The 26,271-nt window shown below is 49.2% G+C and overlaps 3 protein-coding genes across 4 annotated transcripts; 1 reads left to right on the forward strand and 2 right to left on the reverse strand.

Annotated features, from left to right (window-relative positions):
- Positions 1–13,604: 13,604 nt before the first annotated feature.
- Positions 13,605–15,133, reverse strand: LOC147983142 (protein FAR1-RELATED SEQUENCE 5-like). The gene is made up of 3 exons (XM_087540658.1): positions 14,990–15,133; positions 14,374–14,546; positions 13,605–14,319 (listed from the first exon to the last, which is right to left on the reverse strand). The coding sequence occupies exons 1-3, from the start codon at positions 15,131–15,133 to the stop codon at positions 13,605–13,607; spliced, it is 1,032 nt and encodes a 343-aa protein (XP_087396784.1).
- A 6,162-nt stretch (positions 15,134–21,295) lies between these two features.
- LOC125527805 (F-box only protein 7) lies at positions 21,296–23,896 on the forward strand. Of its 2 annotated transcripts, none has more exons than XM_087542857.1 (2): positions 21,296–21,669; positions 21,739–23,896. In XM_087542857.1, the coding sequence occupies exon 2, from the start codon at positions 22,058–22,060 to the stop codon at positions 23,468–23,470; it is 1,413 nt and encodes a 470-aa protein (XP_087398983.1). In that variant the 5' UTR covers positions 21,296–21,669; positions 21,739–22,057; the 3' UTR covers positions 23,471–23,896. The 2 variants fall into 2 exon arrangements, with proteins under 2 accessions (XP_087398983.1, XP_048548272.2); XM_048692315.2 differs by having other exon boundaries at positions 21,745–23,896.
- A 650-nt stretch (positions 23,897–24,546) lies between these two features.
- Positions 24,547–25,950, reverse strand: LOC147983143 (uncharacterized). Its single transcript, XM_087542860.1, has 3 exons — positions 25,218–25,950; positions 24,786–24,938; positions 24,547–24,706 (listed from the first exon to the last, which is right to left on the reverse strand). Exons 1-3 carry the CDS (start codon positions 25,779–25,781, stop codon positions 24,548–24,550), a joined length of 876 nt encoding a protein of 291 aa, XP_087398986.1. The 5' UTR covers positions 25,782–25,950; the 3' UTR covers position 24,547.
- Between the last annotated feature and the right edge of the window lie 321 nt (positions 25,951–26,271).

Genomic DNA, 26,271 nt, shown 5'->3' on the forward strand with positions numbered 1-26,271 from the left:
CTTCAGGCAGCTCGCCGCAAGCAGAGCCTCCATCCCCACCAAGAAGGCGTCTCCGCAAGGCCGGGGACGTAGCGGGGCGGCGGGTGAGTGAACAGTCGCCGCGCCGCGCGACACGCTCCACCGCGGCAAGCACTGTTGCTGCGGGAGCACCTCATGCTAGTGCGGCAACTGGAGCGGGGTCCACCCGGACCACCGCTTCTGCTCCTGCTGCTTCTCACGCCGCGGCGGCAGCCGGAGCGGGGTCGTCTCAGACCACCGCCACTGTTCCCGCCAAGCGGCCAAGGGAAACTACTCCTCCGCCTCCTCGCGCCGGACGTGAGCCGGACTTCGACTTCTCCGCGTTCAGCTCCGACGAGGAAGAAGAAGAGTAAGATTCTCTTGTTGTACTTGTAGTTCTTCAATTCTTGTTGTTTTGTCTTGTATCTCATTTGCTTTACTCTGAACTTATTCCTTTTTAGGACTCTGGCCCAGAGAGCAGCGAAGAGAGCCAAGGTCCCGGTGATTGTCATCGAGGACGAACCCACCGCGACAGCAGGGGGTGCGTCCGAGGCAACCTTGTCGGACCCGGCAACTGTTCTCCAGAGCAGCCCCCAGCGTAAGTATATGGTTCGCTTTCCGCTGTTAGGCGCGCATGGATACTCTTTATTTGCTGACATCTGACTGTTGGTTTGCGTAGGAGCAGAGCAGCCCCACCAGGAGCGCCCGGAGGCCGCCCCCGAAATGCCAAGGGAGAGTCCTCCGGCAAGGGAGAGTTCTCCGGCAAGGGACAGCACCAGCGTCCCCCCGGCGGCGGAGACTACGACTGCCAAACCCAGTACAGGTAATCTTCTCTTCAAAGCTTCCCTTGGGTTCTTCTTCTTTTTGGGTATTTGCTTGACTTTTCTCACTTTTTCGGCCATCAGACCCATCTGCTGCGGAGCCGATGGAGACCGAGGTTGCTGCCGACGATGCCGCTTCCACTGAAGAAGTAGCCGGCGCTGATGATCCCGCCGGCGACGAGGCCGCCAAAGCTGCCGCCGCAGCAGCTGGCGAGGGGTCTGGCGATCGCACTGACGGCCCTGAGGCCGCAGGAGCGCCAGGCGCTACGTCGACCGCCGACCCGTCCGCCGCTGCCGCAGCGCCAGGCTCCGAAGAGCCCCAGCCAGGCGTCTACTTGAAGGCCGGCGATGGCGTCTTCATCAACCTCCCCTGGGCGTCAAGCTCCAGGGCGCCGGTCGAGGGAGAGAGCTTTGATGGAGAGGTGCTCGCCTTCGCTGGGCTGACGCTAGTTAATGCGCCGAGCAGCAGCGGTGGCGAGCTTGAGGAGGAGCGGCTGCTGCGGAAGCTATTGTCGCTCTACCGCGCGCGGCAAGCCAAGCTGGAATCCCGCGAGGCGCTTGTCGCGAAGGCGGGAACGGACATCGAGAAGCGCGCGGAGGAGCTCCGGGGTCTCAACCAGGAAGCTCTCCGGTCCCTGGCAGAGGAGCGGGAGCAACTCGCCGAAGAGCAGAAGGCCATCTTCCTCGAGAAGGCTGAAGTTGAAGAGCAACAGCGGCTTGCCTCTAAGAAGCTGTCTGCGCAGGAGGGCAAGCTGGTGCAGCGGAAAGTTAACCTCGACAGCCACGAGGAGGAGCTTGCCGCGCGTGAGCAAAAATTCGGCGGAGCCCTTAAGCAAGCAAAGGATGCTGCCGCAGTTGCCGAGGCCGCCAAGAAGGAGCTGGAGACAAAGGTGGCGCAGCTGGAGGCCGATCTCAAGGCGAGTGGTGAAGAGCTTGCCGCGCTCAAGCGTGAGCGGGAGAAGGACGCCCACAGCAACTCAGAGCTGCAGGTTCGTCTCGCCGAGAAGGGCAAAGAGCTTAGCGCCGCCAAGGACTCCAACGCAGATCTTGAGTTGAAGCTGACCACTTTGACCAAGACGCTGGACGGCGCCAGGGAGCAGGAGGTGGCCTTGAAGGAGGAGATCAAGGGCGACAAGGCGCTGCTGGCGAGTGCTGCCGCCGCCCAGAATGCTTTTAGGGAGAAAGTGGAGCACTGGACGGAGGGTCTCGTGAATGCTACCGCAGATATCGACAGGGAGCTGGCGCAACTGGGGGTGGAGGATCTCGGGTATCCCTCTGATGAGAACCTCCAACCCAGCGCCAAGCTCACCTTGTTCTTCAAAGGCATGGCGACGGCCCTCCAGCGGCTCCGGGAGAAGATCCCAAAGCAGCTGGCCGACGAGTCGCGCAAGATCTGTGCAGGAGCTCTTCAAAAGGTGTTGGTGAAGGTGGCCTTCCGCAACCCGGGCCTCAACCTCACCAACGTCCTCAAGACCCTGCCGCTGGATGCTGATCTGGAGGCGCTCAAGACCCTTGTCGCACCCATTGTGGATAAGGTGAGCGGGATCAAGAGGATTGAGGGCGATCGCGTAGACTAGGCCGCCCGTTTTCTTCTTTTCTTGTCGCTGCTGGTCATGTTATGAGAACAATCTGTTAGAGCCACGACAAGCTACCTTATAATATAACTCTATTCCGGGTAATGATTGCAATGTCATTCCCTTTACTTGATTCCTCCCTTTGTTTATTTTTTCCCTACGCTTTTAGGGAACTTGCCGGTGCAGGCACCTTAGCCGCGAGCGCTGAGTGCGGGACGTCAGCAGCCTGCTGGCGGTGCCGCTACCGACAAGAAACCTTGTCGCAACTAGTCGCAGCTCACTTAAGTTGTTGAGCGGACTCGAAACAAAGTAAGGGCGCAACTAGCTACGAGTTGGTTCCTCCACGCACAGGTTTTCCATACAAAGTGCGGTCGTTCAAGGGAGATAACTTAAAAAATTTAAAAAATCTGATTGCTCAAACTTTGGCAACTTAGCTTTTCTGTTGTTTGCTTGCCGGTAAGGCGAAACTTTCTTGAACGACGCCTGGTCCATACCATTATCTTCTCCCTTCCCCCCCGGCAAACTTGTGGGCGAGGGAACCTTCCTTTCCTTGAGAAAAAAGAAAGAGGAGAAAATAAAGATATGGAGCCTTACGGCTCGTTATTGCTTACCGGGGAGTAGGTGCTGCACAAAGTGTCAGATCACATATGCAAAAAATAGAAAGCATGAAATTGACAAGATGTGCGGAGCATATGAGCTTTACTTATGCACGGGGTCTACGCCCGGCTTTGTACAAAGGATTACATGCAACAGCGGCAAGACTTGTACAAAAGGTGGTTGCTGGAACAGGTTCCGGCAACCGCGCCTTACGGGTAAAACTTACGAAGATGCTCAATGTTCCAGGAATTGCTCACCGGAATGCTATCTTCGGTCTCAAGGTGGACAGCGCCAGGCCTAGTGACTCGTTTCACCCGGTAAGAGCCTTCCCACTTCGGCGTCAACTTGTTGGAATTCTTGGCGGACTGAACACGCCGAAGAACAAGGTCGCCTTCCTCGAGACTTCTGGCGTTAACTTTGCGGCTATGGTAGCGGCGCAAAGCTTGCTGGTAGCGAGCAGCTCGTACAGCAGCCTGAAGACGGTCTTCCTCAAGGAGTAGCGCGTCATCTTGTCGCAGCTGCTCTTGCTCAAGCTCATCATAAGCGAGCACTCGAGGGGACCCGTATACGAGTTCCGTGGGGAGAACTGCCTCTGCTCCATAGACTAGAGCGAAAGGTGTCTGGCCAGTGGCTCGATTTGGCATCGTCCTGATCGACCAAAGAACCACCGGCAGCTCCTCGATCTAGTTTCTTCCGCACTTGTGCAGCCTGTCGAAAGTCCTGGTCTTGAGCCCACGCAGCACTTCAGCATTTGCCCTCTCCGCTTGACCGTAGCTTCTCGGGTGAGCAATAGAAGCGAAGCAGACCTTGGCGCCAAGATCTTGGACGTACTGCATGAAGGTGCGGCTCGTGAATTGCGTACCGTTGTCGGTGATTATCCTGTTAGGGATCCCGAAGCGGCAAACAATCGACCTGAAGAACTTGACTGCTGACTGTGCTGTCACCTTCCTCACTGCTTCCACTTCCGGCCACTTTGTGAACTTGTCGATTGCAACGTACAAGTACTCAAAGCCCCCGACTGCTCGGGGAAAGGGGCCGAGGATGTCGAGCCCCCAGACCGAAAATGGCCAGGATAAAGGAATCGTCTGGAGAGCTTGAGCTGGTTGGTGTATCTGTTTGGAATGGAACTGGCACGCTTCACACTTGGTTACTTGTGCAGTTGCATCCTGGAGGGCTGTCGGCCAAAAGAAACCTTGCCGGAATGCTTTGCCGGCAAGTGCTCTTGCGCCAATGTGGTGACCACATATGCCTCCATGTATCTCTGCCAACAGCTTTTGTCCGTCTTCCCGGTGAATACACTTCAATTTCACACCGTTGAGTCTTCTACAGTGTGTTGTCGACAAACTGGTACATACTTGACTGCCGGGCTACTCTTCGGGAAGTTCTCCTATCTGAAGGAAACGGACAATCTGCTGTGTCCATGCTGGAGCTTGTGGCTCGACAACAAGGACTAAAGGCAAATCTGCTGCTGCGGGAACATCCGCTTCTACGGCGAGAACCTGCGGCTCTGCCGGAGCTTGACGTTCCCCGGTAAGCTTGCCGGAGCAAAACTTGTCGGGAGTTTGTGCTTCAACGGAACAAACCCTAGGGCTTGCCGGAGCAGACTGCTCCTCAGCGCTCTTGGCGTTGATCTTGGGGACCTTCTTGGCGGCGGCTTCGGGAAGCTCTGCCGGAAAATAGTCACCAGAAATCAACTTCCTCTTCTTGCTGTCGTTCGTGAAGAACTTGGCGCTGATCGCGACGAGCTCGTGGATCTGATGACGCGGTGGAGTCGCTGTCGAGGTGGATCCGGCGAGTCGGCGATCTTGGCCTTCGGGGCGGAGAGTGCACAGTGGTTGCACCCCCACCGGTCTTGTCGCCACCGACTCGTGCCTGGCTGACTTGCCGCGGCTGCGACGTGCTCGGCTGCCGTTGAGTGTCGCCGTTGGCGAAGCCGATGAGACTCTGAATGGTGGCCCTCCAATCGTCGATCTTGTCTGCCGTTGGAGGGTAGTCCAGGAGCAGTTGAGCTCGCGCCAAAGCTTCTGCTGTAGTGGCGGGTGGCGGTGGCGAACTGTGCGAGGAGCGAGATATGCTCGGACTTCTAACTATGTTAGAAGGAGCAGTATCCTGTCCAGGCGACTGTGCCTCGCTCGTGCCAGCATGTTGGCGTGCATGCTGGTCTTGAGCACTCCGAGATCCACCAGCTCGATCTTGGTCCAGCAAGCGCATGGTACCGTGAGTACCATGACGATGCCGGTCCCGCGCCTCCTGAGATGGGCGCGGTGCATGTACGGACGCCGAGGTCTTGGAGTGCGCCCGGTCGTTGTGGGAGCCGGCTACGCTGCCGATGGGCAGCGCAGCCTTGTCCTTGGACCTAGCAGCACCGTGAGCTCCCTCGTCGACGCCCGTTCTTCCACCGGCGTCTTCCCCATCAGCCATTTGCTCCGGCGGTGGTCGGTTCGGCATGGACGGAGCAGCCACCTCCGAAGCCTTCTTCTTCGGCGGCATGTCGATGAAGATGATGAAGATCTAGCTCGTGTGAACGCCGGATCTGGTTCACACAACTTTGACACCCCTACCTGGCGCGCCAAGGATGTCGGGAGACTAATCCACGAGCATCTATGAGACCGGCGGACCGAGTCCCTTTCGGTTCGGCGGTGGCGAGGGTCGCACGAATAGCAGATCGAGGCGAAGCACACGAGCAGTTCACCCAGGTTTGGGCCGCACGGATGCGTAAAACCCTACTCCTTCTTTGTGGTTTGTATTGAGTTCTTGCTCGGGAGCGCGGAGTGCTACAGTACACCCAGCAGCTAACGAGATCGAGCGTGAGTGTTCTCTTTCTCCCCCCCCCCTCCACGTTGCGCATGGGCCTCCTTTTATATGCTCAAGGGGTCACCGACAGGTGGCAACGTAGACAAGGGTAAAAATGGAAAGGTGTTGCGGTTGGTACAGCTACCTGCTACAGTGTATCATACCTAACCCTGACGGCAGGGGACCAGGGCATTAAATGCCCGTCTGCGTCGCCTAAATAGTGTAAAAGGGACTGTCAGGGACGCCACCGCTCGCCACGATGGCAATCTTGTCAGCGCCGCTTGCCACCGCGCACCGCTGGCTGCACAGCCTCCCGCCACGCACGCCTGGAAGGGTCCCAGAGCGACACGTTGGTGGATGTGCTGGAGCACGGACACAGAGTGGTGGCTTGCCGCGGCAAGCGCCATGCCGCGGTCGTTGTCTTGTCGCATCCGAGAGCTTGTCGCTCACCGGGCCTTGCCGGGACGCGTGGCGCGTCGCGGCAAGTTCCTTGAGATGCCTTGGTTGGCCTTCCCGGCAAGCTCCTCTTGCCGGGGTCTTGTCTCCTTGGCTTGGATACTTTGTCCTTGAATGGCTCCAAAGGAACCACGGAGGACCTTGGCGGTCACCCGGCAAGCCTTGCCGCGGGATGCTGCGACTGCCCGTGCACAAGTTCAGGATACTAGGGTACCCCTACTCTAGTACACCGATAGTTTGCGATTTAGAATCGTCCAGATCAGTGTCAAAGCTTGCATCAATGTAACCTTTTACGATGAGCTCTTTGTCACCTCCATATACGAGAAACATATCCTTAGTCCTTTTCAGGTATTTCAGGATGTTCTTGACCGCTGTCCAGTGATCCACTCCTGGATTACTTTGGTACCTCCCTGCTAAGCTTATAGCAAGGCACACATCAGGTCTAGTACACAGCATTGCATACATGATAGAGCCTATGGCTGAAGCATAGGGAACATCTTTCATTTTCTCTCTATCTTCTGCAGTGGTCGGGCATTGAGTCTGACTCAACTTCACACCTTGTAACACAGGCAAGAACCCTTTCTTTGCTTGATCCATTTTGAACTTTTTCAAAATCTTGTCAAGGTATGTGCTTTGTGAAAGTCCAATTAGGCGTCTTGATCTATCTCTATAGATCTTTATGCCTAATATGTAAGCAGCTTCACCGAGGTCTTTCATTGAAAAACTCTTATTCAAGTATCCCTTTATGCTATCCAGAAATTCTATATCATTTCCAATCAGTAATATGTCATCCACATATAATATCAGAAATGCTACAGAGCTCCCACTCACTTTCTTGTAAATACAGGCTTCTCCGAAAGTCTGTATAAAACCAAATGCTTTGATCACACTATCAAAACGTTTATTCCAACTCCGAGAGGCTTGCACCAGTCCATAAATGGATCGCTGGAGCTTGCATACTTTGTTAGCTCCCTTTGGATCTACAAAACCTTCCGGTTGCATCATATACAACTCTTCTTCCAGAAATCCATTCAGGAATGCAGTTTTGGCATCCATCTGCCAAATTTCATAATCATAAAATGCGGCAATTGCTAACATGGTTCGGACAGACTTAAGCATCGCTACGGGTGAGAAGGTCTCATCGTAGTCAACCCCTTGAACTTGTCGAAAACCTTTTGCGACAAGTCAAGCTTTGTAGACAGTAATATTACCGTCAGCGTCAGTCTTCTTCTTGAAGATCCATTTATTCTCAATTGCTTGCCGATCATTGGGCAAGTCAACCAAAGTCCATACTTTGTTCTCATACATGGATCCCATCTCAGATTTCATGGCTTCAAGCCATTTTGCGGAATCTGGGCTCACCATCGCTTCTTCATAGTTCGTAGATTCATCATTATCTAGTAGCATGACTTCCAGAACTGGATTACCGTACCACTCTGGTGCGGATCTCACTCTGGTTGATCTACGAGGTTCAGTAGTATCTTGTCCTGAAGTTTCATGATCATTATCATTAGCTTCCTCACTTATTGGTGTAGGTGTCGCAGAAACAGTTTTCTGTGATGTACTACTTTCCAATAAGGGAGCAGGTACAGTTACCTCGTCAAGTTCTACTTTCCTCCCACTTACTTCTTTCGAGAGAAACTCCTTCTCCAGAAAGTTTCCGAATTTAGCAACAAAAGTCTTGCCTTCGAATCTGTGATAGAAGGTGTATCCAATAGTTTCCTTTGGATATCCTATGAAGACACATTTCTCCGATTTGGGTTCGAGCTTATCAGGTTGAAGCTTTTTCACATAAGCATCGCAGCCCCAAACTTTCAGAAACGACAACTTTGGTTTCTTGCCAAACCACAGTTCATAAGGCGTCGTCTCAACGGATTTTGATGGTGCCCTATTTAACGTGAATGCGGCCGTCTCTAGAGCGTATCATCAAAACGATAGCGGTAAATCAGTAAGAGACATCATAGATCGTACCATATCTAGTAAAGTACGATTACGACGTTCGGACACACCATTACGCTGTGGTGTTCCGGGTGGCGTGAGTTGCGAAACTATTCCACAATTTTTCAAATGTACACCAAACTCGTAACTCAAATATTCTCCTCCACGATCAGATCGTAGAAATTTTATCTTCTTGTTACGATGATTTTCAACTTCACTCTGAAATTCTTTGAACTTTTCAAATGTTTCAGACTTATGTTTCATTAAGTAGATATACCCATATCTGCTTAAGTCATCTGTGAAGGTGAGAAAATAACGATATCCGCCACGAGCCTCAACATTCATCGGACCACATACATCTGTATGTATGATTTCCAACAAATCTATTGCTCTCTCCATAGTACCGGAGAACGGTGTTTTAGTCATCTTGCCCATGAGGCACGGTTCGCAAGTACCAAGTGATTCATAATCAAGTGGTTCCAAAAGTCCATCAGTATGGAGTTTCTTCATGCGCTTTACACCGATATGACCTAAACTTCAGTGTCACAAATAAGTTGCACTATCATTATCAACTCTGCATCTTTTGGCTTCTACATTATGAATATGTGTATCACTACTATCGAGATTCAACAAGAATAGACCACTCTTCAAGGGTGCATGACCATAAAAGATATTACTCATATAAATAGAACAACCATTATTCTCTGATTTAAATGAATAACCATCTCGCATTAAACAAGATCCAGATATAATGTTCATGCTCAACGCTGGCACCAAATAACAATTATTTAGGTCTAATACTAATCCCACGCGCGTCGTCACCTCGTCCTTAGCTAATCTTCGCTTAATCCGTAGTCCCTGTTTCGAGTTGCAAATATTAGCAACAGAACCAGTATCAAATACCCAAGTGCTACTGCGAGCATTAGTAAGGTACACATCAATAACATGTGTATCACATATACCTTTGTTCACCTTGCCATCTTTCTTATCCGCCAAATACTTGGGGCAGTTCCGCTTCCATTGACCAGTCTGCTTGCAGTAGAAGCACTCAGTTTCAGGCTTAGGTCCAGACTTGGGTTTCTTCTCTTGAGCAGCAACTTGCTTGCCATTCTTCTTGAAGTTCCCCTTCTTCTTCCCTTTGCCCTTTTTCTTGAAACTAGTGGTCTTGTTGACCATCAACACTTGATGCTCCTTTTCGATTTCTACCTCCGCAGCTTTCAGCATTGCGAAGAGCTCGGGAATAGTCTTGTTCATCCCTTGCATATTATAGTTCATCATGAAGCTCTTGTAGCTTGGTGGCAGTGATTGGAGAATTCTGTCAATGATGCAATCATCTGGAAGATTAACTCCCATCTGAATCAAGTGATTATTATACCCAGACATTTTGAGTATATGCTCACTCACAGAACTGTTCTCCTCCATCTTGCAGCTATAGAACTTATTGGAGACTTCATATCTCTCAATCCGGGCATTTGCTTGAAATATTAACTTCAACTCCTGGAACATCTCATATGCTCCATGACGTTCAAAACGTCGTTGAAGTCCCGATTCTAAGCCGTAAAGCATGGCACACTGAACTATCGAGTAGTCATCAGCTTTGCTTTGCCAGACGTTCATAACATCTGGTGTTGCTCCAGCAGCAGGCCTGGCACCCAGCGGTGCTTCCAGGACGTAATTCTTCTGTCCAGCAATGAGGATAATCCACAAGTTACGAACCCAGTCCGTGTAATTGCTACCATCATCTTTCAACTTTCCTTTCTCAATGAACGCATTAAAATTCAACAGAACAACAGCACGAGCCATCTATCTACAATCAAACATAAACAAGCAAGATACTATCAGGTACTAAGTTCATGATAAATTTAAGTTTAATTAATCAAATTACTTAAGAACTCCCACTTAGATAGACATCCCTCTAATCCTCTAAGTGATCACGTGATCCAAATCAACTAAACCATGTCCGATCATCACGTGAGATGGAGTAGTTTTATTGGTGAACATCACTATGTTGATCATATCTACTATATGATTCACGCTCGACCTTTCGGTCTCCGTGTTCCGAGGCCATATTTGTATATGCTTGGCTCGTCAAGTATAACCTGAGTATTCCGCGTGTGCAACTGTTTTGCACCCGTTGTATTTGAACGTAGAGCCTATCACACCCGATCATCACGTGGTGTCTCAGCACGAAGAACTTTCGCAACGGTGCATACTCAAGGAGAACACTTCTTTATAATTAGTGAGAGATCATCTTATAATGCTACCGTCAATCAAAGCAAGATAAGATGCATAAAAGATAAACATCACATGCAATCAATATAAGTGATATGATATGGCCATCATCATCTTGTGGCTGTGATCTCCATCTCTGAAGCACCGTCATGATCACCATCGTCACCGGCGCGACACCTTGATCTCCATCATAGCATCGTTGTCGTCTCGCCAATCTTATGCTTCCATGACTATCGCTACCGCTTAGTGATAAAGTAAAGCATTACATCACGATTGCATTGCATACAATAAAGCGACAACCATATGGCTCCTGCCACTTGCCGATAACTCGGTTACAAAACATGATCATCTCATACAATAAAATTTAGCATCATGTCTTGACCATATCACATCACAACATGCCCTGCAAAAACAAGTTAGACGTCCTCTACTTTGTTGTTGCAAGTTTTACGTGGCTGCTACGGGCTTAAGCAAGAACCAATCTCACCTACGCATCAAAATCACAATGATAGTTTGTCAAGTTGATGCCGTTTTAACCTTCGCAAGGACCGGGCGTAGCCACACTTGGTTCAACTAAAGTTGGAGAAACAGTCACCCGCAAGCCACCTTTGTGCAAAGCACGTCGGGAGAACCGGTCTCACGTAAGCGTACGCGTAATGTCGGTCCGAGCCGCTTCATCCAACAATACCGCCGAACCAAAGTATGACATGCTGGTAGGCAGTATGACTTATGTCGCCCACAACTCACTTGTGTTCTACTCGTGCATATAACATCAAACCAGAAAACTAGGCTCGGATGCCACTGATGGGGAACGTAGTAATTTCAAAAAAATTCCTACGAACACGCAAGATCATGGTGATGCATAGCAACGAGAGGGGAGAGTGTTGTCTACGTACCCTCGTAGACCGACGCGGAAGCGTTGACGCAACGTAGAGGAAGTAGTCGTACGTCTTCCCGATCCGACCGATCCAAGCACCGTTACTCCGGCACCTCCGAGTTCTTAGCACACGTACAGCTCGATGACGCTCCCGGGCTCCGATCTAGCAAAGCTTCGGGGATGAGTTCTGTCAGCACAACGGTGTGGTGACGATGATGATGTTCTACCGACGCAGGGCTTCGCCTGAGCACTACAACGATATGATCGAGGTGGAATATGGTGGCAGGGGGCACCGCACACGGCTAAGGAACGATCACGAGGATCAACTTTTGTGTCCTAGGGTGCCCCCTTGCCTTCGTATATAAAGGATCCAAGGGGGGGTGGTTCGGCCGGCCCTATGGAGGCGCGCAGGAGGAGTCCTACTCCTACCGGGAGTAGGACTCCCCTCCCTTTTCCTTGTCCAAGTAGGAGAGGTGGAAGGAGAGGAGGAAAGGGGGGGCGCCGCCCCTCCCTCCTTGTCCAATTCGGACTAGGGGGAGAGGGGGCGCGCGGCCTGCCCTGGCAGCCCCTTCCTCTTCTCCACTTTAGGCCCATGAGGCCCATTAACCCCCCGGGGGGTTCCGGTAACCCCCCGGTGCTCCAGTTTTATCCGAAACTTCTCCGGAACACTTCCGGTGTCCGAATATAGTCATCCAATATATCAATCTTTATGTCTCGACCATTTCGAGACTCCTCGTCATGTCCGTGATCACATCCGGGACTCCGAACTAACTTCGGTACATCAAAATGCATAAACTCATAATAACTGTCATCGTAACGTTAAGTGTGCGGACCCTACGGTTCGAGAACAATGTAGACATGACTGAGACACATCTCCGGTCAATAACCAATAGCGGGACCTGGATGCCCATATTGGCTCCTACATATTCTACGAAGATCTTTATCGGGCAGACCGCATAACAACATACATTGTTCCCTTTGTCATCGGTATGTTACTTGCCCGAGATTCGATCGTCGGTATCCAATACCTAGTTCAATCTCGTTACCGGCAAGTCTCTTTACTCGTTCCGTAATACATCATCTCGCAACTAACTCATTAGTTGCAATGCTTGCAAGGCTTATGTGATGTGCATTACCGAGAGGGCCCAGAGATACCTCTCCGACAATCGGAGTGACAAATCCTATTCTCGAAATACGCCAACCCAACATCTACCTTTGGAGACACCTGTAGAGCTCCTTTATAATCACCCAGTTACGTTGTGACGTTTGGTAGCACACAAAGTGTTCCTACGGCAAACGGGAGTTGCATAATCTCATAGTCATAGGAACATGTATAAGTCATGAAGAAAGCAATAGCAACATACTAAACGATCGGGTGCTAAGCTAATGGAATGGGTCATGTCAATCAGATCATTCACTTAATGATGTGATCCCGTTAATAAAATAACAACTCTTTGTTCATGGTTAGGAAACATAACCATCTTTGATTAACGAGCTAGTCAAGTAGAGGCATACTAGTGACACTAAGTTTGTCTATGTATTCACACATGTATTATGTTTCCGGTTAATACAATTCTAGCATGAATAATAAACATTTATCATGATATAAGGAAATAAATAATAACTTTATTATTGCCTCTAGGGCATATTTCCTTCATATACTCCATCCAAAAATGGCGCTTCCGGTTATTCTTCCAAGCCACGATGTACTGCTGTGATCCGTCTCCCAGCTTAATTTCTACAATCTCCATGCCGTTAATTTTTCTAAGATCATCTTGCAACATATAGAAGTTTGCTGGAGTGAAGACGTGAGAAACAGCTATCTCAAGTTCCCTCGAGGTAGTAACTGGCACCGGTAAACTCTGTGAGGCCGTGCAGTCATCTCGCGCCCCGTTTTCACGGATACGCACAACGGCGTTCTCATAGTGCAAAATCATATCCACCAGGGTCATTTCACCGTCTAGGTGGAGGTGAAGGCATGAGTTTAGGCTTTCACTCCGCTGGTTGCTTTTCATGCCAAGCCAAAACCCCTTTGTTAGATATGCCGCGGCCCATAGTCTCCTCTTCTTATACATCCGCCTCAACCATGTTACAGTTTTTTCCGACTGCCATCTTTTGGAAAATGCGTGCCATCTCTCCTCAAACGTTGCCGTGGACGTGCTGTAGTACAGAAGAGTTCGGAACTCCTTCAAGGACTTGTGACTGAGGTGAATCTTCATATTTTTCTCTATGTGCCACGTACATATACGGTGCCACACGTCTGGCAAGACTTCGCGAATTGCCTTGATCATCGCAGCGTCGGCGTCTGTGATAACACTCTTAGGCATCTTTTGACACATGGACCTCAAAAAAAGTCTGCAGAAGCCACACGTATGTCTCCTCGGTCTCGTCCGAAACTATAGCACAACCAAAAACAGTGGTCTTCCGGTGAATGTTAAGACCAACAAAAGGTATGAATGGCATACCATAGCGGTTCATCTTGTACGTGCTGTCAAATACAAGCACGTCGCCGAAGTCCTCATAGTCATGACGAGACTGTGAGTCGCACCAGAACATCCTATTCAAATGTCCTTCCTTATCTAGCCTGTACTCGAAAAAGAAGCTAGGATCCCTCTGTTTCCTACTGGCGATGATGCCTATGGCTGTGGCAGCATCACCTTTTGAAAGCAGCTTCCTCTTCTCCTTGGCGCAAAGGTTGTATATTTCACGCCTGGTAAAACCAACACCGCCGTACCATACATGTTTGCTGATGAAGCAATCCATCATGTCGTGAATTCTAATCCCTGCAGCTCCCATGGACATTATCTCATGCTTATGGTACTCTTTGATTTTTCTGTGGGACCAAAGAAAAGGTACCTCGTCCGGTCCTGCCAACATATGGCTATGCTTGTCCTCAAAACTTTCAACATACCAAACCCCATGCTTTTGGTCAAGCTTGACGGTCAGGTGCGCTTCACAAAAGCAGCGTGTCTCGGCTCTGAGCCTACGGCTGTGTCCTTCCTCGGTTAGCAACTTGCTGTCACGTTTCCCTTGTCTTGAACAAACAAACTACCTATAACGCATATGACGTGACTCTGTTTTGCTATACCTGACCTTATTCTTTCTAATGCTGAAACCATTATCTCTAGCATAGCTGTTGTAGAAATCATATGCAGCATCGTGAGACATAAAGGTCATTTCCATTATCTGCATGAACATATTCCTCTTATCATCTGCACTGGCAGTATCTTGGACATTCTTTGCCCCATCATCTTGTGTCACCTACACAATCAAACCACAACCATGAAAACAGATTTCTATGGTTTAACATTACTTACTTCCATAGAAAATTGATTACACACATACCTCACTCATGATGACCGACGACTCGGACTCCCCAGAACCAGGTGCATCTAATGATTCGTCGTTAAGGCTTGTCTCCGCGTCGGATTCACCGTAATAGTCGTAAGCATTATGACATTCGGAAATGAATTGAAAAATACAACACAAATACATAAGTACTTATCATATAATATTCCAGAAGAAATTCAATTTGCATGCCAACAAATTTTTTCACTTACGTACCTGACTAATGTAATCTTCATTCGAGAGCTACGAGTTGTTTTCCTGATCATCATCAAGCTCATCGATCTATAAATTTTCAACACAAAGATTTAATGTTGTCGGATGCCACCAAAAAATTACAACATGACTATGCCACTCACATTAAGATCGTCCCATTCGTTCCCATTCTCTGACCGATCTTCACGATCTGAATTTTCATCATCTGACCAATCTTCTATCCAGTCTTTCATCAGTTCTCCAAACTCCATGTCTACCATGATATCAGTTAACTCCTCGTCCGCCATTTCCTACAACCAATATTATGTATCATCACATGTGCAAACATTATCAATGATGAAATATAAAACACATAGCACACGATCACGGATGTTATGTAAACAACCGCAACCGAGGCCGTTTAGATCTGCCAAACTTATTAAGGAAGATGGCCACGGCACCCGTCGTGATCACTTTCAATTGCGAGGAACTGCACGATCTCCAAACCTAGCTAGATCTGTGATTACCTCTGCCGCCGGATACCTAGGTTAGCCGCCACATCAAATAACGATACTGGTGGTGCGCACAGCCGACGACAACCGACGCTACGTGAACCAAGATCATGAGGAGCAGCACTACCGGAACAAGATCCACGATTGCATGCGCCGCCGAGTAGCTAGGTTACCCGCTCTGCTAGGTTAACCACTGCCACTGGCGCGGCGGCAGTTCGTTCGATGTTGCTGCGAGCGAGACCAGAGGGGGGACGCGGGATGCGGTACCTGTGCGCGATCGTTGGAGATTCACGACGTTGTCGCGCCCGCTGTCCGACGAGATCGCCGGCGACGAGATAGCCGCCGGTGGAGATCTACTACGTGACTTATGGAGCTGCGTCAATGCTCGCAAGATTGATGGAGCTGCTCGCGTGAATGATTGGATTCGGCAGGTCTTACGTGGGCGTGGGGTCGTGTGATGTTTTTTTTTCGGACCAGGATACTGTACATATACGGTCTGGGTTATACAGGGCTAGATAGGGCTTGGATCTGGGCTGCGGCGGGCCAGGAAAAAAACAAAATCGCGGGGACAAAAATACCCCTCCGAAATTAGGTTAGGGGGGAGCACTGGAGCAGGGCTCCACTTTCATAAGCGGAACATTTTATGAGATGAGCGAAATGTAGGCGCTAAATAATCTGTACGTGGTACACTAGTAGAAAACATGGCATTTGTCCCAGTTCGTAAGGGCCTGTAGTCCCGGTTCATGAACCGGGACTAAAGGGTCGTTACTAATACCTCCCCCCTTTAGTCCCGGTTCAAACCAGAACCGGGACAGATGGGGCTCCACGTGGCCGCTGCCGGCAGCCCAGGCAGGGGGGCCTTTGGTCCCGGTTGATGACATAAACCGGGACCAAAAGGCTTCCACGCGTCAGCAGCTGGCTGGAGCTGAGGTTTAGGGGTTTAGGGTGTTATTTTTAGGTTGTTATTAGCTAGCTAATATAGAGAGAAGTGTCCTCTCTTATATCTTCATCCTTGGTTTACCAACGCTACTTCTATGTTCATTTCACCCCGCAGATATATAATAACCCATGCATGCTCGCATCATACATCATCATATATAATAACAAGTCCTACTAATCAAGCATCATCATACAACTGCTACTCGTTATTAATAATAAGTCATACGATCATCATCCTCATAGTCATCGAACCCAACCCTACATAATTGTTCTTAGCACATGATCATCAGTATCAGGTAGGACCTAAACACACTTAAGGTAAAATAGCATAAAACAATATAGACCCTGACTCTCCATTATGAAGAATGGAGATCATCCTGTCTCCAATTCTTGCGCCTCGCTTCCTTTTACTTCCAAGAAGCTCATTACGACTGTCCATACATTTTTTTCCATTCATTGATTGTCATGTCTCCACTTACGCATCTAAATTAACTACACACTAAATTAGGAAATTACGCAACGGGCCGGGGTGGCGATCGACGAGGAGGCCGGCGACGGTGAGGGGCGCGGCGACGGCGACGGTGAGGGCGCGGCGACGGCGACGGTGAGAGGCGCGGAGACGGCGACGGTGAGGGGGCGCGGCGCGGCGGGCGATGAGGAGGCAGGGGGCGCGCGGCGACAGCGACGGTGAGGGGCACGGCGTCGGCGGCGAGGAGGCAGGGGGGCACGGGGCGGCGACGGCGTCTGCGGCCGCGCGGGACGGCGGCGGAGGCAGGGGCGACGGCGAGGCGCAGCCTGGCGGCGTCGTCGGGCGAGGAAGAACGAACTGAACCCAAAATTTTCGCAAGTGCTACTTATATAGACGAAGCATTGGTCCCGGTTCGTGACAGAAACCGGGACGAATTCCCCCTTTAGACCCGGTTGGTGGCACCAACCGGGACCAAAGGCCACTTTTCGGCAGCCCAAAGGGCGGGAAGCGGCGGCCTTTAGTCCCGGTTGGTGGCACCAATCGGGACCAAAGGCGGCATTCGTCCCGGTTTCTGTCACGAACCGGGACCATTGCCCCCCTTTGGTCGCAGTTCGTCCCACCAACCGGGACCAATGGTCTTGTGCTGCCCCGCGCCCAAAAGTTTAGTCCCACCTCGCTAGTTGAGAGGGACGAGCACCTGTTTATAAGCTCCGCTGCCTCTTCCCTCTCGAACTCCTCTGAAATGCAGGCTTATGGGCCTAATTGGACACTGCAATGCCTGTGGGCCTACTGGGCCTGCTGCTGGCCTGAATCCTGGCCCATGGTTGGGTTTCTAGTCGTATTCAGGCCGTGCTGGCCCAGTAGGTGGCATTTTTTCTATTTATTTTTTCGTTTCTACTTAGAACTAAATAGTTATAGCTTTTTAGTGATTTCTTTTTTCTTTTAGGTCACAAAAATTATAAACTTTCTGTTAGTGCCATTAGCTTTAAAATTTGAATAGTTTAAATTTGATTTTTTTTTAAATTTGTGTGAATCACTAGTTTACTAAATTTGTGTGAAAACACTTTGTAGAATAGTTAAAATTGATTTTTGAGTCAATCTTTTTCCTGCTATTTAATAGTAGGTGGCACTTTTTTGTTTTGTTTTGTAGTGATTTCTTTTTTATTTTAGGTCACAAAAATTATAAATTTTCTGTTAGTGCCATTAGTTTTAAAATTTGAATAGTTTAAATTTGAATTTTTTAAAATTTATGTGAATCACTAGTTTATGAATAACTTTACTCAATTTGGTAATTTTAGTTAGTCATAACAAATATTATAGGCTTTTTTTTCTTTTTTGCTATTTATTTTTTCATTTCTACTTAGAACTAAATACTTATAGTTTTTTAGCGATTTCTTTTTTCTTTTAGGCCACAAAAGATAAAAACTTCTCTGTTAGTGAACATAGATGCACTTATAGAGAAAATTAAACATAAATTCATAATTAATTTCTATTTATGAATTTAGGTCCAATTTCCTCTATAGGTGCATCTATTTTCACTTTGAGAGGAGCTCAACAACGCAGAGAGGGACGGGCTTATAAACAGGTGTGGGCGCCCTTCGGTTGGCAAGGTGGGACTAAACTCTGGGCCAACCCTTTAGTCCCGGTTCGTGGCATGAACCGCGACTAAAGGGGAGCCTTTGGTCCCGGTTCGTGGCATGAACCGGGACCAATGGTGGTGGGCCAGGAGCCAGGCCCATTGGTCCCGGTTCGTCCCACAAACCGGGACCAAAAGGTCCAGACGAACCAGGACCAATGGCCCACGTGGCCCGACCGCCCCCCTGGGCTCACGAACCGGGTCCAATGCCCCCATCTGTCCCGGTTCTAGACTGAACCGGGACTAATGGGCTGACCCGGCCTGGACCGTTGCCCCCTTTTCTACTAGTGGTAGACAACGCTGCACAATTTTATTTTATTTTGGAATCACAACGATGCTATTTATACATGTGCAATCCTTGTACTTTAATATATATTAGTGATCAAAGACCATACAAAGTCAGTCACGCCTTATATTTTAGAACGGAGGAAGTACGTGTTATTTTCCTTCCTTCGCTTTAGTGGTTAGGGCAACTCCCATCCAGGCTTCACCACTAAGTCCATGAATTCGTTTTTCCTTTGCCTGCTGCTCCGATGTTCGGTGATCGGAAGGGGAATCCCGATGACTTCACTCTGGTATCTCGTCGCGCAAGTGTGATGACGAGATTCATTTTCATGTTTAGCGACGACCGAGATCGAGATCTATTCAAGGATTTAACGACGACGAACTACGGCTCCAACGATTTGGTCCTTAGGGGCACGTGCATAAAGATTTCCTGGCTGTTATCAACAAGGTCAAATTGGCTCTAGTAGGGTATCAACGACAACAACGCGTGGACGACTCGTTCTGGCACCGGTATTGGTCGTTCAGTGGTCTAGGGACCTTAATGTAATTTTTATTATGTTTGAGCTGTGTTATACTTCTGATGAACTTCTATAAATTCGGATCCTTTTCAGCAACAAAAAATGTACGTGTTGTTTTACTTTCCCATTCCGTGCTTGCCGCTTTAACTGAAGGTTACAACAGTGATCCTCTAGCTCAAGAAATACTTATGGCTCTCTCAATTGATCCCAACAGCAAACCACCTTTTAAACGGCAAGATGGGGTGCTGATCGAGGTACAAAGGCAGGATATATGTGAGAGCTAATACCACTGCTCAGTAACACATTTTACAAGCTGTGCATTCTAGTCGAGTGGGTGGCCATTCTACCACGGAATCAAAACATCCCTTTAAACATCCCTTTACTGCTCCTCAGATAGCACAAATATTTGTTGACAACATTTACGAACTGCATGGGTTGCCTGAAGAAATCATTTTCGACAGAGATCAGAGATCCACTGATCACTAGTCATTTTTGGCAGCAGCTATTCAAACTGACATATACTCAACTAAACATGAGCAGTGCAAGGTATTCAGAACTGATGGCCGGACTAAAAGGCTGAATCAGTGCCTTGAAAATTATCTACAGTGTTTTGTTCATGCTTGCCCTCACAAATGGCTTCCTTGACTGCCTTTAGTTGAATTTTGGTACAACACATCTTACCATTCAACACTCGGCACTTCCCCGTTTGCGGCGATGTATGGTAGACAGTCTCGACAACTTGGCATCACTTCATGGAGTCCCACGCCTTTGACAGGGTTGGATGAATGGATCAAAGCTCTAGCAGACATGAATGTTGTCACTCAACATCAAGTGCAGCAAACTCAAAAGCACATGGAAGCTCAAGCAGATAGAGTGGCACGTCAGTTAGCTGTAGTTGATTCAGTGTACCTAAAACTGCAGTCGCATGTTCAGATGACAATTGCTCGATGCAGCAACCAGAAGTTGCTATTCAAATAATTCAGACCATTCCCAAATCTGCAGAAAGTGGGCTCCGTGGCTTACAAATTTCAGCTTCCTGAAAGTAGGAAGATTCATCCGTCCGTCCATGTCGCATTACTGAAAAAAGCGGTTCCTCCAGCATGAGAGGTATGTTCGGATTTACCTGATGCTTGTGCTAACTCAGCCCAGGTGATGCAACCGGAAGATGTCCTGGACCGCCTTGCGATCAACCATTCGGATGATACTAATACTTGAGTATAGGTCAAATGGAAAGGGTTATCTGAAGACTGGGCGACGTGGGAAGATCTCGAAGATATACATGATAGAAAATGTTTGTCTGTCCCCTGTTCATATAAAATGAAAAACATGCATTACTAAGTTAATAGCAAATGAGGAATAATATGCATACAAGTGAAATGTGAAAACGAAACATAGTATTAGTCCATGCACTATTATTTACGTTGCACACTAGCATTGTCTTAGTTTCTAATCATAATAGATTACAACTCTTTGTACGTTTGTAAATGTGGCTACAACATGGATCATAACATACTAATTATTAAAATACCATAACATACTGCTTATGCTACTCTCATACCATTGAAAGAAGCTCAACACCAATGGCAGAGCTTCAGCCACTTCTCTGGGCGGGCCAAAACATTGGCTTGGTAATTTCACTTTGAGGGCCCAGATTCAGTACCAGTCTTCACTGAGTTCCTACTGGGGTGGGCGGGCCATGGCCTGGTTTCCCAGCCGTAGCTCCGCCCCTGCTCACCACCGTGGCCACTGCCTCAACCGAAGATGTCAAACTACGATCGCGCAAACTAGCACCGATGACCCAACAATACAAGACCACTGTGCATACTGGCGTGACCTTGCGAGATGGTGAAATTCTCTCGGTGTCGTGTCCGTGCCAAGTCCTCGATAGTTTCATCATATGGCACTTATATGCCAAGTTCGCCGACGATCAGATCGCTATGTTAATAATTGTGGGAGACAGGTTCGGGCCATTGGATGACAGACAGTGAACATGGCCAAACCTGATACTAAGTACACAAATGTTTTTAGAGAAAACAAATAAATGATTTTTGTGCCATGGCTTAGTGGGCCTGACGCCGTTGACGCCCCCGCTCTCAAAAATGGAAAAAATGCGAAGACATAAAAGAAAAAACTACTCCACCTCACGCCGCTCCACCGTTCCCACATCGAGCGCCGCCGTCCTGTCGCCACCACTGCCGCTGACGGCGGCGCGAAGCAGAAGCCCATCCCGCGGCACGAGTCCCCGTGTTCCCTGGACCCAAAAGCTACTCCACCTCACGCCGCTCCACCGCTCCCAATCCCAGCGCACCCACCACCGCCGCGGCCGGCAGCGCGAATCCAGCTTGCTCCTCCCCGCGGCTCGAATCGCCGTCTCACTGGCCAAGTTCGGACCAACAAGATCCCCGTTGCCGTCGGAGGCTGGCCACAGTTCGAAGCCAGCTTGCTCCTCCCCGGCCGATTAATCCCCTCTGGTCGCCCGCCGCCGGTTAGTGCTCTTCCTTTCGCCCTTTGCTTGCCGGTGAAGAACATGGAGCGTGACTCGGAATTCCTGCAGGAACAGGCTCGCTCGGAATTCAGCACAAGTCGGAATCTTTGTCGAGTGCCAGTCCGTGTTGTAGCACTAGAAGCGCCCTGGGAATCGGATTCAATCCATATCCGTATTGTTCTTGGGCTCGGATTTGCTTCTCCTACTGGAATTTGAATCGGCTGGTGATCTATCTGTATATAAGTATCGCCAGGAGCCAGCCTTTCCTCTGCAGAAATTTGCGTTCAACTTACTGACTTTTTTGTCAGTTTGGCCCAAGCTGAAGATATCTGCAGAGAGATTTGTCAGTTTGGCCGAAGCAGAAGATATCTGCAGAGACTCTGCTCCAATGGAGTCATGTAGTGTTGCCAGGATAATGAGCTTAGGGAAGCTTGCTATACACAGGACGTATTTGTGCACCCTAATCTTCAGAAATTTGCCAAAGCTGCTAGGCTTCACTCCCAGGTTACTGAAGAAATTCTGCAAAGCTGAACATGTTGAGCTACAACTGACCAAGAAGACTACACTAGGCACACTGCCGGAGCTGCCTCCGGACATCTTGATGGGTATCTTTGCCACCCTTGAGATCCCTGACCTTGTGCGTGCCGGCTCTGTCTGCTCCTCCTGGCGCTCCGCATACACAAGCCTACGGAGCCTTGGGCAGTACAAACTCCAGGAGACGCCATGCCTCCTCTACACTTCCGAATCCGCTGGTGAGAGTGTTGCATGCCTCTACAGCCTCGCGGAGAAGAGGTCGTACAAGTTAACTCTCCCGGAGCCGCCTATACGCACTAGGTGTTTGATCGGGTCCTCACATGGCTGGCTGGTAACTGTTGACGACAGATCTGAGATGCACCTTGTCAATCCCATCACATGTGAACAGATTGCTCTCCCATCAGTGATCACCATCGAGCAGGTGAACCCCATAGTTGATGAGTATGGTGCTCTCCACAAGTATGAGTTCTCAAGGCACACTGGAACCCGTGGTGCTTATAGGTCGCCATCAATCTTTGCTCTTGACAAGCTGCGGCACGAGCTCCACTATAAAGCGTTTGTTTTCCCTGATACATCCACTGGAAGCTACATTGTCGTGCTCATCCATAATCCAGTGCGTCAGCTCTCTTTTGCAAGGGTTGGGGATGATAAGTGGACCTGGCTGCCACCTCATGAAGACTATAGTGACTGCACTTACAAAGATGGCCTGTTGTATGCAGTGACTGGAACCGGAGAACTCCATGCTTTTGATTTCAGTGGGCCTGTTATCACAATGGAGATGATTATAAGTATGCGCGAAATGCATCACTGTGGGTACATGTACATTGCTCAAGCTCCATTGGGCGATCTGCTGCTTGTTTGGAGAATCTTTCAGGATTATGATTTAGAACCTGAACCAGGGTCATCTGTGTTTTGGAACAGTACGGAATATAAAATATATGAATTTGACCCTTTGGGAAGTAAACTGAAGGAAATAAATCGCTTGAGTGACCATGTGTTGTTTCTTGGGCATAATCAATCTCTTTGTCTCAGTGCTGAAGAATATCCATCTCTCTCGGCAAATCATGCCTACTTCACTGATGATAATTATTTATGGACATTGGGATTTAAGAATAATCACCGTGATATGGGAATTCTAAACTTGGATGATAATAGCAGGGAGGACCTTGAGTCTCCGCAGCTTTGGTCAAATTTTCCTGCTCCAATGTGGATTACACCTGATCTTAGGAAGATGAACTTGGCTTCAGGATGGATTGAAGAAAACTGATCGACGGTCAATAAGCCAACAAAGGGGTGACTTGCTGGGGTTACTAGAGGATGTCATCAACAAAATATTCGAGGGACCACCTGGACTGTGTCAGGGTGTACTCATCGCTTGGCCCTGGTCCTTACAGGCTAGATTGAACCTAGTTCACGCTGAATAAATAGTTTAGAGTTTAATCTGTCAACAGAAAAGTTTAGTGATATGGATACTTCTTTGTTCTATGTTCTTGGCATTTTTTTTCTAATTTCTTCTGTGATGCTCGTGTCGACATCTTGTGGTGGTGTGTTGGTATATTTATTAATTTTTCATCATTTCCGAATGATCAGATGAGTTTGTAATCAGTATATTTTCTACTATAATGTCCAGATTGACATGTTACTCTAGTGTAACCCTGATGGTTTGGAATTATAAGAAGGAATTGAAATGATATTTCCTTCGAATATGAGAAAGTTGTAAGCCAGCTTTAAAATGGTACTATTTCCTACCAATTGGGGCAGCAGTATTAAAACACTTATAGATTGTAGACAGGAAATCAACCATTCATCAGCACTAAAATGTTAAGAGATAAATCCGCATCTCAACATACATACGGATTTCAAATTTCAACTTCGAAATTCGTTAAAGCTGCTGTTTCAGAGAGATTTAAATTGCAGAACATGAGTCATAATTGCAGTACACATTATCAAGCAGCCCCCAAGATCAGTTTTGTCCTCTCATCGTCACAGCTACTTTACATTTCCACCAATCGTAAGATCTTTCTTGGCCGTATCACTTGTACAGGAGCTTTCTCCTCTATATCATCAAAGCTGCTGGATATCTAACATCAGTTGCAAGCCTGCATATCAGACCACAATACTTAGCATTTCCCAAAAAAAAGACCACAATATTTAGCAGAGAAGAGACAATTGCAATTTGCACCAAATTTGGATTATTTGGCACTAGAATCAGCCCAGCAATGCATGTCAATCAATTTACATGAATCTTTTTCAGATACACTAACTAACTTACTTAGATGCAAACATGGCAAGAATTTATCATTAAGAGTTTTGAGAACATACATTCTGATAGGTTGAGCAGGAGTCAAACAAAAGCTCTCCACCAATCAGGTGGCAGCTGGTGGCAGAAGTAAACATGGCGTCTGAAATCTTGGCCTGGGCGTACCCGAACGCTGCAGCCAGGCTCATTGCACCGCACACTCGCCCCTTCCTCGCTGTGGAACTGCATACAATGTACAAACATCTAGGAAAGGAAAAATAAGGTGAGCTCAAAACTCAAGTGAAGATTTCGGTAATGTAAGAGATATGAACTGACGACGTACATCAGAGATGGGGACCGTGAAGTTTGGTGACCTTTGTATTTCGAACATGCAAAAATGGCATAGCGTCGTCTTCTGCGAGCACTTTAGCCTAGCTGAGCAATACTTGACATAGAGAGCGTGTACAACCTTGGGCACCACCTCCCCATCGACAAGCTAAACAGGATGGAAATCGAGCAGTTTGAATGGTTAGGATGTTCCTCTGATTTTAAACCTTTCTGAACCCTGAGACAGCTACAAAGTTTTCTCTGAACCTGACACAAGAACCCTTCCTACGATGTACCATTCAGGATCTACAAAGTTTTCTCTGAACCTGACACAAGTTTTCTCTGCTACAATATTCAGGACCTACAAAGTTTTCTCTGAATCAAGTTTTTACTCTGTTTTGTAGATTACCACCGGAGGAGGAGGAGAAGGCTGGGGCGACGGACTTACCACCGGAGGAGGAGGAGAAGGCTGGGGCGGCGGAGGTAGCGGCGGCGGAGGCAGCTGCAGCGAGGGAGGACGAGGTCGACTCCCACGGGGATCGTAGAAGATAGCTGTGCCATGCGCTGTCGGCCTCGGCGGCGTCCTGGGCTCGCCATCGCCGTCTCCGTACACAGCCTCCTGCTGTCGGACGCGGGAGACGAGGAGTCGGCGGCCGAGGGCGTGGCCGCCGAGCTCCAGGGCGCGCCACAGAAGACGAAGAGGGCGGCCGAGGGCGAGCGCGGCGCGCTGCAGGGCGTGGCCGCCGAGCTCCAGGCCGCGCCACAGGAGACGAAAAGGCCGCAGAAGATGGCGGCCTCCGCGCGCCATTCCGCGCCGAACGACGCGGAGGAGATGCCGGCCGCCGAGCGCCACCGCGCGACAGAGCGGCCAAAGCAGAGCGCGGACGGCGGGGCCTCCGCGCGCCATCCCGCGCCGAACGGCGAACCGGAGGCGCTCGCGCAGGGGAAGCCCCTCATCTCCGAGCTGCGCCGCCACGGGGTGCGCCTGGACCCGGCGGGGCCTTCTGGGCATCTCGCCGGCGCCGGGTTTCTTGGCCTGTGCCAAGAAACGCTGTCTCGGGCCAAGAAACGGCTTCTTGTGCCAAGAAAGCTCGAGTTCTTGGCGGCGGGGCCGTCGGGCGGGGGTACGGGGCGAAGAGGGCCGGTGCGCCGCCGACGGTCAGCCGGGTGGGGGTGGACGCGGCGGAGGTGAGCCGGTCAGGCGGGGTATTTTTTCAGAGAAGAGAAAGAGGGAAGAAGGGACGGCCATGTATATATATGAAGCGCTGGTGTTCTCTGTTCGGTTGCGTTCCGGCCCACGAGGGAGGGATTTGGCCCATGTTCCACTTTCTCTCTAGTATCTAAAAAAAAAAATACAAATTTCACGATAGCAAAAAGTTCCCTTGCGTTAGGGTTTTCTCCTCCCGGGGCGATTTGTTCGCCGCCGTCGAGACCATCGTCCCCAACCGCTGCTTCCCATCCCACAGCCCGACCTCAAGGACGGGGGCGCGTTCTGCAGCGCC

The sequence above is a fragment of the Triticum urartu genome, chromosome 2A, assembly GCF_056163025.1.
Source record: "Triticum urartu cultivar PI428250 chromosome 2A, HENAU_Tu73, whole genome shotgun sequence".
Taxonomy (NCBI): Eukaryota; Viridiplantae; Streptophyta; class Magnoliopsida; order Poales; family Poaceae; genus Triticum; species Triticum urartu.